Here is a 15,812-nt window from a genome sequence, read left to right as displayed (position 1 = left end):
TCCATTCCCGGTGATTTTCCCAGTGGAAGAGATGTAATAACATTTATAATTTCTTGCTTTTCTATAGGGCGGTTAAGGTGGTTCAGTGAGGCCTCATCAAGTACAGGTAAATGTATGTTTTTAAGGAATTTGGATATTACCTCAGTGTTGGGTTGAGGGGTGTCATGGTCTTTTTTTAGATTGTACAGTGCTGCATAATAATCCCTGAATGTTTGGGCTATGTCCGAAGGATCAAGGGCGTAATTACCTGTTTTGGGGTGACACAATCGGGTAATTTTTTTCCCTAGCTTTTTTTTGTTTTAATTGTTTGGCCATTCTTTTCCCTGCTTTATTATTTTGTGAGTAGGCTGTAAGTTTGTGGCCCTTGATATACTTTTCATGTTCAGAAATCAAAGCTATTCTAAGTTCCTCTCTAAGGATTACAAGGCCGGACATTAAGGTATGATGGGGAGATTGTTTGTGCTGAGCTTCCACAGAGGCTATAGCAGCCAGAAGATTGGAAATTCGTAAATTCCTCTTTTTCCTTCCCCTGGAGGCCATCTGAATTAGCACTCCCCTAACAAAGGCCTTATGCGTACACCAGAGATTGAAGATACTACTAGAGGATTCTGTGTTGAATGAGAAGAATTCCTCCAATTGTGTCCCCAACTCCCTAACACATTCTGGGTGAGACAATATGTAGGTGTTATTTCTCCATAACGACGTATGTTTACCAGTGCCCTCCTCTGTGATTTCTAGCGAAATAGGGGCATGATCGGACCATGTGATGTTGTAAATATGTATCCCTGTTACCTTATGGAGAAGAGTTCGATCTGTCTCAATTCTTGAGTAAGTGTTGTGGGGATGGGAGAAAAAAGTATAGTCTCTTTCTGTGGTATGATGATAACGCCACGAGTCATGTAGGTTTTCCTGCATCAGAAATTGTTTAAGACCGGGTTTCCTCGACGAAATTCTGGTGGTAGTATCCATGTCGGGGTCCATGGGAATGTTAAAATCACCACAAAGTAAAAGGTGGCCTTTTTGGATTAAGCGAGCTTTGGCCAAGATCCGTCTGATGAACCTTATTTGGTGCTTGTTGGGAGCGTAGATATTGATGAGGGTGTATAGCACTCCATTGATTTCTGCAAAGAGGATAATAAATCTACCTTCTTCATCTGTCACCGAAGTATGTAATTTGAAAGATAGCGAATCTTTTACTGCTATCATAACTCCTCTTTATTTTTCTTGAAATTAGCTTGGTAAACATGGGGGAAGTGTTTGTGGGTACAGCTGGGAGGTTTTGCAGACAGGAAGTGAGATTCTTGTACACATAATATATCGCAGTGATGATGATCTGCTTCCTTCCAAAGTGCCTTTTTAGGACCTTTTGTGTTCAATGATAATAACTTAAGTACCATTGAAGATAGGTGTAATGCAGACTAATGATTTTTCTTCCGTATATATATATGTTGCAGGTATGAGGTAAAGCAAACTTGGTAACATAAACTTAAAAGAAACAAAATGAGAAAAAGGAATTGGAAATTTACATTGATGAAGCCCCATACTTTATGATGAGAGGGAGGTTGTTGGGTACAGAGGTCTCCTGTACACATATTCAAAAGGGGGTAAAATGTTCAACCGAGCAGGATCTTAGTATGCAATGTGATGGCAGGTAATCAAGGGCCGTTGTTGTGCGGAAGTGAAATTGGCACGAATCTGAACAATCAAGAAGGCGTCGTGGGGTCCGAGATGTAATCTTCATCTTGTGTAAGGAGACCCCAAGATTTCACCAACTCCAGACCTTAGTCCAGTGTGGTTATTAGCCAGGTTTTGTTGTTCTTTTCAATGGACAGCTTCGTAGGGAATTTCCATTTGTAGATAATATTGTTATTCCTCAAGATTTTGGGAATGGTGAGGAGATTTTTGTGGGCCTGAATAGTTGCCTGCGATAGATCTATATATAGCGATACTCCAAAATAAGCTTCCGGTAAGGAGTCGCATTTGCGGGAGAAGTACATGAGCTGGTCCTTAATATGAAAATAGTGGATCCTAGCTATCACATCTCTTGGAACGCGTTCAGGTAGGTAGGATGGCTTCAGCAGGCGGTGAGCCCTAGCTATCGCCAATTTGTGGGATTTAGTTGCTGGGAGAAGTTCCGCTATCATTTTCTGCAGATAGGGACGGAGTTCCCCAGGGGGGACTGATTCTGGAATGCCTCTAAATTTCACATTGTTCCGGCGGGAACGATCTTCGATGTCCGCCATTTTGATTTTCAGGTTGCGGACTTCTTCCGCCAGACCATCATGGGCATCTACTACCTCATTATGCGCTGAAGTAAAATCACTCATTTTGTTCTCTAAGTGATCCACTCTGTCACCTATCGCTTCTATTTCCCTGTTAGTGTGCCTCATGAAGTTAGACATGTCATGCTGCAATGCTCCACGCAGGGTTATAAGCATATCTTTTAGAGCAAAGTCTAAGATAGGCTGTCCCATTGTAGGGAAGGCATCCAGCTTTTCACTGAAGCCATTACCATCAGCTAGAGTGTCATTAACAACGGAGGCATCACTTACTGTGTCTTCCTCTGCTGTTAGCTTCCGTCTTTGTTTCACAGGGCTATTAAATGTGGATTGTGGGGATCGGTTTCCATTATCTGTGGCAGAAGGTTCATGCTGTTGTGCGGTGTTCCGCGCTGCTGCAGACATCCCCGCTCTTCTCTGTGAGGAAGCCGTCGCTTCGGCGCCATCCTGAGGGAGACGAGCGCCGCTAAGCTGTAGAAATCAGTCAGTCTACAGGGACCTTCACGTTCCTTCCTTTTCCCTCTCATGGTTCCCTTGCCTCTCTGACTCTACATCTTGTGTCGGGCGATGATTTCAGTGTCTTGCCGTCGCTAATGGATGCCTATTAGATCCTGTGGAGCCGGAGCTTGGTCACAGTGCGGCCATCTCCTCAGGCTGCCAGTCACACCCACCTCAATACCAGGGGATTTATTGATCTCGTGGAGGTAGCAAACAGGAACAAGTCTGAGGCATAGCTTCTAAGCTTGGACACGGAAAAGGCCTTTGATAGGCTGGGCTGGCTCTTCCTCTTTGCTACCCTTCGTTGAGCCGGTATAAAGGATCCCTTCCTTCAAGCCATCACCCATATATACTCATCTCCCTTGACCCTAGTCAAGACTCAGTTTGCCTCCTCCTCTACCCTACCTATCACTAACGGTACCCGACAGGGCTGCCCACTCTCCCCTCTCCTCTATGCCCTATGTATCGAACCCCTTGCAGCCCATATTAGACAAAACCCAAATATTCATGGCATCCCAGTCCGTATTAGGGACTTTAAGATTTTCTTATTTGCGGATGATGTCCTGCTCACACTAACCCAACCCCATATTTCCCTCCCGAACCTACATGTAGCATTAGATCGATACAGCGCCCTTTCAGGCTACAAAATTAACAGCTCCAAGACTGAAGCCCTCCCCCTCAATATGACCCCTCAAAACTGTCTGCCCTCTCCCAATCATTTAACTACTCATAGAAGACATCCACCCTAAAATATCTCAGTGTCCACCTTACACCCTCCTTCGAAGCTCTATATAAGGCCAACTTCCCTCAACTATGCACATCCATCAGGGCCTCCCTAGCTAAATGGAAAACCCTAAAGTTATATCTCTATGGTCGTCTGGAGACCATTAAGATGGCGATCCTACCCAAACTCCTTTACCTCTTCGAGACACTCCCTATTCCTATTCCAGCCGCACACTTGAGGACCCTCCAAGGCGACCTGCTAAAATTTTTTCTGGAACTACAAGAGGCACCGGATTGCTAGATCAATACTATACGCCCCCCACGGCTAAGGAGGCCTCGCATTTCCCAACATAGCCAAGTACTATTTAGCTGCCCAGCTATGCTCAATCGCTTCCTGGTGTACTCTCCATGCATACAATAGATGGACTCAAATTGAAAAGTTGTGGCTAGCCCCTACTCATCCAAACTCCATGCTATGGAGTACAGATGTGACTCTCGGTAAGTCCCAACTGCTAGGGCCAATAGCGCTTGTACGAACGCTGTGGTGACGCGCTAAATCGATGTACCCGCTCACCTCCACTGCTTCCCCGGTCACTTCCTTTCTGTTCACTCCCAGCGTCCCGGACAGCTTGACCTCACAGATGTCTCATTTCTGGATGGATAAGGCCTTGTTTCGGTACAGTCAATTGGTGGATACCAGAACCAGAACTTTAAGGTCCTTCCAGGATCTGAAAGATGCCTTTGATCTACTCAGACAGGCCTTCTTTAGTTACCTACAAATCCGCCACTTTGCACAGTCTTTTGTATCGAATCAATAATTCTCCCCCTTAACCGAGTTTGAGAAAATCTGCTTAGAGGGCTCGTCCCCTAAAGGTATGATATCGCGCACCTATCAACTCCTGATTACAGATATGTCATCAACTGGACCTCGGCATGCCTATATGCGCAAATGGGAGCAGGCCCTGGGTGAGGACATACCCTTGAAGACATGGCAGCTTATTTGGTCACAGGCCTCTAAGACCTCTGTATGTACGTTATACAAAGAAAATCAATACAGGATCCTACTTCACTGGTACAAAACCCCTGACCTGCTCCATTCTATATACCCCTCTGCCGATCACTGTTGCTGGCACTGTCACAAAGAGGTGGGGACGCTGTATCATATCTACTGGACCTGCCCACTGATCATCCCTTACTGGCAGATAGTACACTCTCTTCTCCACTCCATCTTCGATTCCTGGGTGCCACTCGACCCTAAACTGTTCCACATAAGCCCCCCTCCTTCCTTCTCCAAATCCTCCAAAAAACTCTTGGCCCAAGTGCTAACGGCCGGGCGATTCTTGATAGCACTGAAATGGAAAAAGAGGGAACCCCCCTCTCTGAACTGCATACCAGGATCAGAGACGTCAAGCGGATGGAATATCTGACAGCCTCCCTAAACAATACCCTCGATAAACACAACCAAGGATGGGAGTTGTGGCATATGCTGGAAGCTCCCAAGCTCAGCTGAACATATGGTTGATATCTCCGGGCAGTGCGGAGACTCAGGGCCGGGTGGATGTCTTCTTCTCTCTTACCTTTTATCTCCCTCTAACCTCTCCTTCTTTCCTTATCTCCACCCTCTTTAGCCCCCTTGGCTCTACCTAATCTCCCTACCCTTTTTTTTTTTCTTTTCCCTCTTGCTACTGATGCGCACTTGAGCGAGTTTGAAGTTAGTGGTAATACAGAGGCACTGAATCATACTTCATTGTTTAATTGCGGATATGCATTGTTTTTTTTACATTTTGTTTCCCTTCTGTTTTACACGCCTCAACCTTGTTTCTCTATGGGTGACAATATGTATGAATAGCTCGCTTGATATATACCACTTACCACAATGCAAGACCTTTCTTTTTCCTGTTTGTCCTTTTAGTTTAAAAAAAAAAAAAAGAAGCAAAAACGGCATTGAGTTAATAAATAAAGTTGTGTGTGCAAATGTGGCACTGGGGCTCATTCACATAGGTGCTGTGGCCTGTACAGTGTGAATCAGTAGTGTTTTTTTTTTCTTTTTCTTTAAATGTGGCTATTACTGTGTGCAGGCATGTAATGTTATGGGGACACAGCAGCTGTACAAACCTAGCCGCAGGTCCTAATTTGACAGGCATGTGGGTGCAGGTGTATGGCCCCAAACACAGACAGTGTATTTAGGGCCTCTCACTGACACCTACACACTTATTAAATTAGGATGTGAGGCTGAGTTCATACAGTTCTTTGTAGAATAACAGGCAGCTTCAACAAACCGCTCATTCACATTGTATGGACCAGGGAACCTGTGTGAATGAACCCTTCATATTTTTTAAGGTTTTTTTTTACAATTTATTTTTTTTTTTTACAACGTCATTGAGGGGGTAGGGGTGCTCTTAACAGACCTCTGACATCTCTCCTTTGAAATGGAGAAAGGAATTGAGAACAGAGATTCTTCAATTCCGTTCTCTGTAGCCTCAGTTGCACTGAAGATGAATGAGCAGGACACAGAGGCTCCTGTTCATTCATAAAAACTAAACTGAAGCAGAGTAAACACAGTTTACTCTGCTCAAGTTTTGAACTGACACAGGAGTTGTCGGTAGCGATCGTTCACTGTGTCCAGTTCAGGAAAGGAAGGGGCCAGTAAGTTACTGTACATATTTAGCAGCCTCTTCCCCCACTCTCCATCCATCCTGTGTACCAGCAGTAGCTGGGGAGAGAGGGAAGCTGGCAGTGCTACTGGGGGATTAAGGGGGACCTGGGGACATCCCCGGAATCGGATGTGGACAGCACACATGGGGGATTGGTGCGATGGGATGGGAGGACAATTATAGAATGATGGACAGTTGAAAGCCGGATGGAGGGAAAGGGGCAGAAATGTTTCAGCTGCTGGATGGAGAGAAGCAGACAGTGCATCATTCTGTAATTGTCTTCCCTTCTCGCCACACTAATCCCTCAGCTTTCCGGGCCCCCCTGTGTGTCCTAGGCCCCCTACAGGAGGCCCGGTGGTACCCCCCTGCTTTCCACCTTAATCTAGATATTTTCCTTCCTTTTAATGTCCTGCTCTAACATATTGTAAGGACATTTCCCTGCACATCCTGGATGTAGTGCCTGCTGTGAACATTTATCTCTCTGCTACTGCTTCCTTTCAGAAATTGGATTCCTTTTTTTGTGCTTCCTGAAGGCTCCCCGTCTTTTGCTCCTGTATTGCAGAGGATACCACACTCTACCATAATTGTTAGTACTGCTTGGGCTTTTCAGTATCAGGCATCAATATTTCAGATTTGCAAAGCTGCCACCTTGGCTTCTGTTGACACTTTTGGTAATGTCAACTGAATTATTTATGTGTGTTGAAGGTATGGTGACTTTTTTCATATTTTGTGATTAATACATTTCAATAAACTTGAATTTTTCTAAGAGATACAGCAGCTTGTTCCTTTTTGGAGCCCCTTTGATAGGTACTGCCTTGTGCTTTCATCCCCTCTTCCCTGTCTATTGATTATAGGCTCCAGTAACACCACCTATTGGTTTCGGTGAGTCGGTTGCTATAATTAGATATTATCCCGAGTGTACCAATGTTTTTTATTCTTTTTTGATTGCTTTTCAGTATCAGGCATCTGTTTCTCAGATTTGCAAAGCTGACACCTTGGCTTCTTTTGACACTTTTGTTAATGTCAACTACAGTACAAGTACCTTTCTGAAGCTATCGATCACTTCTGGACCTGCTTGTAATCTGGGCCTGTTGGGTTTTGCTGTGCTGCCCATCCCTCAGTTGAGCAGCTTTTGGTGGCCCCTGTCTAGGCATGGGCTGACTGTTCGAGTCGAACATGAGTTTGACTCGAACATTGGCTGTTCAATCGACAAATTCGAGCGGCACGTCACGGCCCATAATGCACTGCGCCATCGCAGTGCTTTGCTGGTTGATGATTGGCCAAGCATGCACTATGACCCGCATGCTTTGGCCAATCACAGTGCCGTAAGCAAACAGAGCCATAATTGGCCAAAGGCATGGTGCCTTTGGCCAAATATGGCTCAGGGGGTTAAATACACGCCCCACACTATATAAGGCCGCCTGCACGTCAGCCCTGTGTAGTGTGTTGCTGGTGTTATAGAGAGAGAGAGAGTGTGTCATTTCATTTACATTGAGCAGGCAGTTTATTCATTTAGCTAGATCTCACTGCAGACCGTTCCTGCTGTACTATTTATAATCTACTTCAGGCAGGCAGTTGATCCAGTTTAGCTAGATCTCACTGCAGACCGTTCATGCTGTACTGTTTCTAATCTACTTCAGGCAGGCAGTTGATTCAGTTAGCTGCAGTGTATTTCATATACTGTCAGACTGCTATATATATATATCCACTGTATCCAGTTTAGCTAGATCTCACTGCAGACCGTTCCTGCTGTATTGTTTCTAATATACTTCAAGCAGTCAGTTGATTCAGTTAGCTGCAGTGTATTTCATATATATATATAGATATATATCTATATAGATATATATACAGTCATACTGATATATATACATCTATATATCTATATAGATATATCTATATAGATATATATCTATATATCTAAATATAGATATATATCTATATATAGATATATATCTATATATATATAGATATATCCACTGTATCCAGTTTAGCTAGATCCCACTGCAGACCGTTTCTGCTGTACTGTTTCTAATATACTTCAGGCAGTCAGTTGATTCAGTTAGCTGCAGTGTATTTCATATATTTATACAGGCTTGTATATATATATATAGTCTAGCCAAGCCTATACCTGACTGTAGGCCATTCCTGGAGTACGTGTTCAAAGACACTTTCAGGCAGGTGACTCAGTGAGGTGCAGTTCATAAAATATATATCCACTGCATTGTAGTGCAGCCAAGCCTATACGTGACTGTAGGCCATTCCTGGTGTACATGTTCAAAGACACTTTCAGGCAGGTGACTCAGTGAGGTGCAGTTCATAAAATATATATCCACTGCATTGTAGTGCAGCCAAGCCTATACCTGACTGTAGGCCATTCCTGGAGTACGTGTTCAAAGACACTTTCAGGCAGATGACTCAGTGAGGTGCAGTTCATAAAATATATATCCACTGCATTGTAGTGCAGCCAAGCCTATACCTGACTGTAGGCCATTCCTGGAGTACGTGTTCAAAGACACTTTCAGGCAGATGACTCAGTGAGGTGCAGTTCATAAAATATATATCCACTGCATTGTAGTGCAGCCAAGCCTATACCTGACAGTAGGCCATTCCTGGAGTACATGTTCAAAGACACTTTCAGGCAGGTGACTCATTGAGGTGCAGTTCATAAAATATATATGCACTGCATTGTAGTGCAGCTAAGCCTATACCTGACTGTAGGCCATTCCTGGAGTACGTGTTCAAAGACACTTTCAGGCAGGTGACTCAGTGAGGTGCAGTTCATAAAATATATATCCACTGCATTGTAGTCCAGCCAAGCCTATACCTGACAGTAGGCCATTCCTGGAGTACGTGTTCAAAGACACTTTCAGGCAGGTGACTCAGTGAGGTGCAGTTCATAAAATATATATCCACTGCATTATAGTCCAGCCAAGCCTATACCTGACAGTAGGCCATTCCTGGAGTATGTGTTCAAAGACACTTTCAGGCAGGTGACTCAGTGAGGTGCAGTTCATAAAATATATATCCACTGCATTGTAGTCCAGCCAAGCCTATACCTGACTGTAGGCCATTCCTGGAGTACGTGTTCCAAAACACTTTCAGGCAGGTGACTCGGTGAGGTACAGTTCATGAAATATATATCCACTGCATTGTAGTCCAGCCAAGCCTATACCTGACAGTAGGCCATTCCTGGAGTATGTGTTCCAAAACACTTTCAGGCAGGTGACTCAGTGAGGTGCAGTTCATAAAATATATATCCACTGCATTGTAGTACAGCCAAGCCTGTACGTGACAGTAGGCCATTCCTGGAGTACGTGTTCAAAGACACTTTCAGGCAGGTGAGCTGCAGTTCATTTAAAATATATATACAGACGTGTATATATATAGTCTAGCCAAGCTTATACCTGACTGTAGGCCATTCCTGGTGTACTGTTTTTAGTAAACTTCAGGCGTTGTTTTGCTAATTTAATTTTACAGTATGTCTGGAAGGCCACCAAGGAGAGGCAGACGCTCACAGGCCACTAAAAGAGGGCAAGCAGGCTCTGTGTCTACAGCCAACAGTGCTCGTCGTGGACACGGTGCATCCTCAGCACGTGGCTGTGGGGCACGCTTGTCCTTTTTTTTGGCAGCTGGCCTTGTTGAGACACAACATGCAGAAGAGTTGGTGGAGTGGATGACCAAGCCGTCCTCATCCTCTGTCACCCAGGCTCAGGATACTTTGTCTGCCAATGCAGCTGCCAAAGCGGCCTCTTCCATTGGCTCAGTGTCATCAGTCACTCCTTCCCTAGCCCCACCATCATGCCCTGAGGAGTCCCCCGAACTGTTCGACCACAGTGTAGGGTACATACTGCAGGAGGATGCGCAGCGTTTTGAAGGCTCTGATGTTGGTACCCAGGTTGAGGATGAAGGCAGTAATGTGAGCCCAGAGAGGGGGGGTGCCCAAAAAGGACAAGAAACTGGCAGTGATGTTCTCCAGCTGCAGCATACTGCCAGGTTTGCGCCAGTGGCGAGGAGGGAGGGGATGATGAGGTCACTGACTCTATGTGGGTGCCAGATAGAAGAGAGGAGGAGGAGGCGCATCTCCAACGAGGCAGGATGCCCTCCAGGGGCCAGCTTAAGGGCAGGCAACCGACTGCATTACACCGCAGAGCCCCGCATGTGCAGAGCACTGCTGACTCCGCGCGTTTTTCTAAAAGTTGTTTGGTGTGGGCCTTTTTTGAGATGTGTGCAGAAGATCGCACCTTTGCTATTTGCATTATATGTCTGAAGCGTATCAAGCGTGGCCGAAACAGCAGCCGCTTGGGCACCACATGCTTGACCAGACATATGTCGAGCTCACATGCAGTCCATTGGCAACAGTACTTAAAAGACCCACACCAAAGAACAAGGCAAACCTCTCCTTGCTCCTCATGAGCTGGAATCTCCAACCCCACTATAACTTCAGTCCTCTCAGAGACCTGCACTGAGAGGAATGAAGGTGTAGAATTAGGTGTCCCAAGCACTTCCGGACAATCTGCTAGCGGTACACCAACATCCGATTGTAGCAGGCAAATTTCCCTGCCCCAGTTGCTAAACCGGCGAAAGAAATTCGGTCCCAGCCATCCACATGCTCAGCGGCTGAATGCTAGTTTTGCTAAATTGCTAGCACTCCAACTGCTGCCTTTTCAGCTGGTAGACTCTGCCCCCTTTCGAGAATTTGTGGAATGTGCGGTACCTCAGCTGCAGGTTCCCAAACACCATTTTTTTCTCGGAAGGCCATTCTGGCTCTCGACATGTAGAAGGCAATGTCTTGGCCTCGTTGGACAGGGCGGTCAGTGGTAAGGTGCATATTACCGCTGACTCATGGTCCAGCAGGCATGGACAGGGACGTTACCTTTCTTTCATGGCACACTGGGTAACCCTGCTGGCAGCTGGGTAGGATGCAGGATAGGGTGCAGTATTGTTGGAGCTTGTTCCGCCACCACGCCTCCAAAATGCTGGTAGTGGTGATTCTGCCACACCTCTCTCCTCTACCCCTTCCTCTTCTTCTTCCTCTATGGCCTCTTCCGGTGCAGATTTGTCTTCGGAACCAGCAGTGCTCCGTAGGTGTTATAGGGGCTACGCAAGCACTCAGGCAAAAAGACGCCATGCGGTGCTTGAGTTGGTCTGCTTAGGGGACAGGAGCCACACTGGGGCAGAGATTCTGGCAGCTCTGCAGGGGCAGGCTCAGAGGTGGTTGACGCCACGCTAGCTTCAGCTAAGAGTGGTGGTTTACGACAATGGCACCAGCCTCCTCTCCGCTCTCCGACATCGACACTTCACCCATGTTCCCTGTTTGGCTCATGTCCTTAATTTGGTGGTGCAGTGGTTCTTGTGCAGGTACCCGGGCTTACATGCTGACTCAATCCTCCTCCTCCTCCTCTTCCTGTGTGATAGGCGGGCCTGCAGGAATACTGTCTGGATAAAGGGGGCCTTGAGAGGTAAGGAAGTCCTCCTCTTCTTCCCTCTGTTCTGCCTCAAGTGCCCTGGGTTGCAGTGTTGTGGCACCACCACCACTGCCTAAGGCCCAATTTTTCTGCCCCTGTTTAACAGGGGCGTGTAATTACAATTTTTGATCAAATATGTAACAGCAGGGCTTGTTCCTGCGCTCAACAAGAGTATCTGTGAGGGGTTGCAGTGTTGTGTCACCACCACCACTGCCTAAGGCCCAATTTTTCTGCCCCTGTTTAACAGGGGCGTGTAATTACAATTCTTGATCTACTATTTCACAGCAGGGCCCATTCCTGCGCCCACCAAGAGTAACTGTGAGGGCTTACAGTGTTGTGGCACCACCACCACACCACCACCAAAGGCCCAATTTTTCTGCCCCTGTTCAACAGGGGCATGTAATTACAATTCTTGATATAATATTTCACAGCAGCACCTGTTCCTGTGCTCAACAAAAGTATCTGTGAGGCTTTACAGTGTTGTGCCACCACCACCGGCTAAGGCCCAATTTTTCTGCCCCTGTTTAACAGGGGCTTGTAATTACAATTCTTGATATAATATTTCACAGCAGGGCCCATTCCAGTGCCCAGCAAGATTAACTGTGAGGGCTTACAGTGTTCTGGTACCACTAACACCTAAGGCCCAATTTTCCGCAGAGTGTATAGGGCAGGCCGTATAGTATATACAGGCGGTCCCCTATTTTCAAAAATCTGACTTACAAACGACTCCTACTTACAAACGGAGGGAGACAACAGGAAGTGAGAGGAAATCTACCCCTAGGAAGGGAAATTGTCTCCTGTAAGAGTTAATATGGGAATTATGGGATTTATCACCAATCCTTGTTTCCCTTAAAAACCCCAAATTTTCAAAATCCAATTGTCATTGGGACAGAAAGTGAGGTGAAATCTTCTGAACAGGGGCACAGACAGCAAAACAAATGTTACAGGGGTGATAACCCCCTCCCCCAATGTTTTCCAAAAAGCTTTAAAATAGATTTTTTGGCTGGAGCTACACTTACAAAATGTACCTGTTTCAAATTACAAACAGATTCTACATAGGAACAAACCTGCAGTGCCTGTCTTGTTTTCACCGCCTGTATACTGCTGTTCAGCGTATATAGGGCCTGGGGGCCCAACGCCTTTTCTTTTTTTTAATTTGGGTCCGTTCGCATGTTCTGGATGCGAACTGAACCGGGGGGTGTTCGGCCCATCCATACCCCTGTCATAATGAATTAGGAAAACTAGATAAACCTTTACTGCACAATCAGAAAAATAAGAATAGAGTACACAACACAAGACCCTCTCCTCCTTTTTTTTATGATCTCCCTATTACTTGTTAATGAGATGGTTTATACCCAGATGTGGCCTACAGTTTTTTTTGTTTGCCTGTGTCCAATCATCCTGCAGGTGGCAGCATAATCCAGATGTTCAGGAATACTGTGTCCTTCAATAAAAGCTGAGAAAAGTGTTTTATGGTAAGTACAAAATTCCTGTTTTTCAGGGATGTGGCAGCTGCAGTCTAAGTGACGGCAGGGCAGCCATCAGAAATTGTGGGGCCCCTTAGCTTTAGGCCTGGGCCCCCCCGGGCTTGACCACCAACATTCCCCAGTGCCTGCCCACTGGCCGTCCCACTGAATCCACCCACTAGCTATCCCACTACCTGTTCTTCAGTTCACACACTTTTATTTTAACACTCATACAACGTCATATATGAAAATGCACAGTGTATTATAAGTCATCAGTGCTTTTAAGGTTTAACAGTAGGAAATTATATTTTGCCCAAAAGAGACATCCCAATCCGGCAGCTCTACGCTCGCAGCCCCCCCCCCCCACACACCTGTATGTTCTCAGCCCCCTCACGCCTGTACACTCTCAGTCCCCCTCACACCTGTACTCTCCCAGCCCCCCTCTCACCTGTACGCTCTCAGCCCCCTCACACCTGTACACTCTCAGCCCCCCTCACACCTGTACGCGCTCAGTCCCCCTGAAACCTGTACATACTCAGCCCTCCTCAAACCTGTATGCTCTCACACTTGTGCGCTGTAAGCCCCCCTCACACCTGTACACTCGCAGCCCCCCTCACACCTACATGCTGTCAGCATCAGCCCTCCTCACACCTGCACGCTCTCAGTCCCCTTCACACCTGTATGCTATCATCCCCCTCACACCTGTACGCTCTCATCCCCCCTCACACCTGTACACTCGCAGCCCCCCTCACACCTGCATGCTGTCAGCATCAGCCCTCCTCACACCTGCACGCTCTCAGTCCCCTTCACACCTGTATGCTATCATCCCCCCCTCACACCTGTACGCTCTCATCCCCCCTCACACCTGTACGCTCTCAGCCCCCTCACACCTGTACGCTCTCAGCCCCCCTCACACCTGTACGCTCTTGGCCTCCTCACACCTATAGGCTTTCAGCATCAGCCCCCCTCACACCTGTACACTCTCAGCCCCCCTCACACCTGTACGCTCTCAGCCCCCCTCACATGTATATGACACACACAGGTGCGCACACACACACACAGACAAACAGACATGTACACAAACACACATATACACAGACATACACATGTACACAGACACACACAAACGTACACAGGGACAACAGCCCTTACTTGTAAGGTGGTGTTCCTTCCTGGTCCCAGCTCATGTGCAACACACACGAGGAGTGCACATGCAGGAATTTGCCAGAGGTGGCAGCAAAGAGCCTGATGTCAGCTCAATGACACAGAGCAGCACTCACACAGAAAGCCAGCGCAGCCACAGATCTCCCCTGCACCCGCCCCTACCTTCTCCCATCTGGCCGGGCCCATCCAGATGCTCGGGCTCCTTACAGGTGTATGGGCTGTACCCCCCTGATGGCGGCCCTGCGTACCAGTAGGTCATTCAGCACATGCACATTGGGGCATGCGGCAGTGCGATCACATGACTTGTATGTCCAGTGGACACACTGGATCATGGTGCTTGGCACACCCAGCAGTGTGAGTATCATGTGATCACTATGACCACTCATAGGGAGCACATGATTAAATGTAAGCCAAACTGTCATGAATAGAAGCCATTCTTGCTCAGTATTGTGATGCTGTGATTGGCCCACATCTAGCTCAATCACATATCATATCAATCACAGAACCCTGTACCTTGTGATTCGCTGTAGCCTATCACAGTAGTAAGCAAGCTGTCATGAAAGAAAGCCATTCCTGAGAGTTAACACTATTGCTTACAACATTAATCATCACTGTTATAACTGGTATCACCCCCCCCCACACCCCACCCCAAAAATAGTACAGTGTCACTGCACTACTCTGATGACAGAATGTGAAGAAGAAATACTACAAATGTTAAAAATTTTAATAAAAATATTATTATTATTTTTTACGTCAGAATTCCTGATCACCGCCACATCAGTCGTATGATACACTGGTGACAGTATGTAAAAAGAAAATTGTGAAAAAAAACTAATTTTATTTAAACGCTTTCCGACCGCCTCACGCAGATACAGTATACTGCGGCTGGAGGGCACGTACAGGCAGGTTAACGTACCTGTACGTGGCCCTTTAAGAGGCGGATGGCGCGCGCCCGCCGGGAGCTCCGTGATTGTGGGTCCGATGTCTGCGGGGATACCCGCGATCATTTCATGGTGAGGAAGAACGGGGAGATGCTAATGTAAACAAGCATCTCCCCGTTCTGCCTAATGACACTGTCACTGATCACAGCTCCCTGAGTGTAGTGTAGTGTGTAGAGTGTAGTGTCACACACAGCCCCTCCCCCCCACAGTTAGAATCACTCCCTAGGACACACTTAACCCCTACAGCGCCACCTAGTGGTTAACCCCTTCACTGCCAGTCACATTTACATAGTAATCAATGCATTTTTAATTGCACTGATCGCTGTATAAATGTGAATGGTCCCAAAATCGCTCAAAAAAGTGTCCGATGTGTCTGCCATAATGTTGCAGTCACGATAAAAATCGCTGATAGCCGCCATTACTAGTAAAAAAAGAAATTATCAATAAAAATGCCATAAAACTATCCCCTATTTTGTAGACGCTATAACTTTTGCGCAAACCAATCAATAAACGCTTATTGCGATTTTTTTACCAAAAATCTGTAGAATACGTATTGGCCTAAACTGAGGAAAAAAATGTTTTTTATATATTTTTTGGGGATATTTATTATAGCAAAAAGTAA

The 15,812-nt window shown here is 46.3% G+C and overlaps 1 protein-coding gene across 1 annotated transcript in view; it reads left to right on the top strand.

Moving 5' to 3' along the window:
• LOC141106311 (uncharacterized) overlaps nt 1-15,812 on the top strand; it is a 225,141-nt gene that overhangs the window by 188,618 nt on the left and 20,711 nt on the right. The window contains exon 6 of the mRNA XM_073596983.1: nt 68-106. Coding sequence (XP_073453084.1) covers nt 68-106 — 39 coding nt within the window. The remainder of the gene's footprint in view (nt 1-67; nt 107-15,812) is intronic.

This window comes from Aquarana catesbeiana, linkage group LG08 (genome assembly GCF_042186555.1).
Source record: "Aquarana catesbeiana isolate 2022-GZ linkage group LG08, ASM4218655v1, whole genome shotgun sequence".
Classification (NCBI taxonomy): domain Eukaryota; kingdom Metazoa; phylum Chordata; class Amphibia; order Anura; family Ranidae; genus Aquarana; species Aquarana catesbeiana.
Note: the sequence above shows the minus strand (reverse complement) of the source record. Positions and strands in the feature narration are given on the sequence as shown.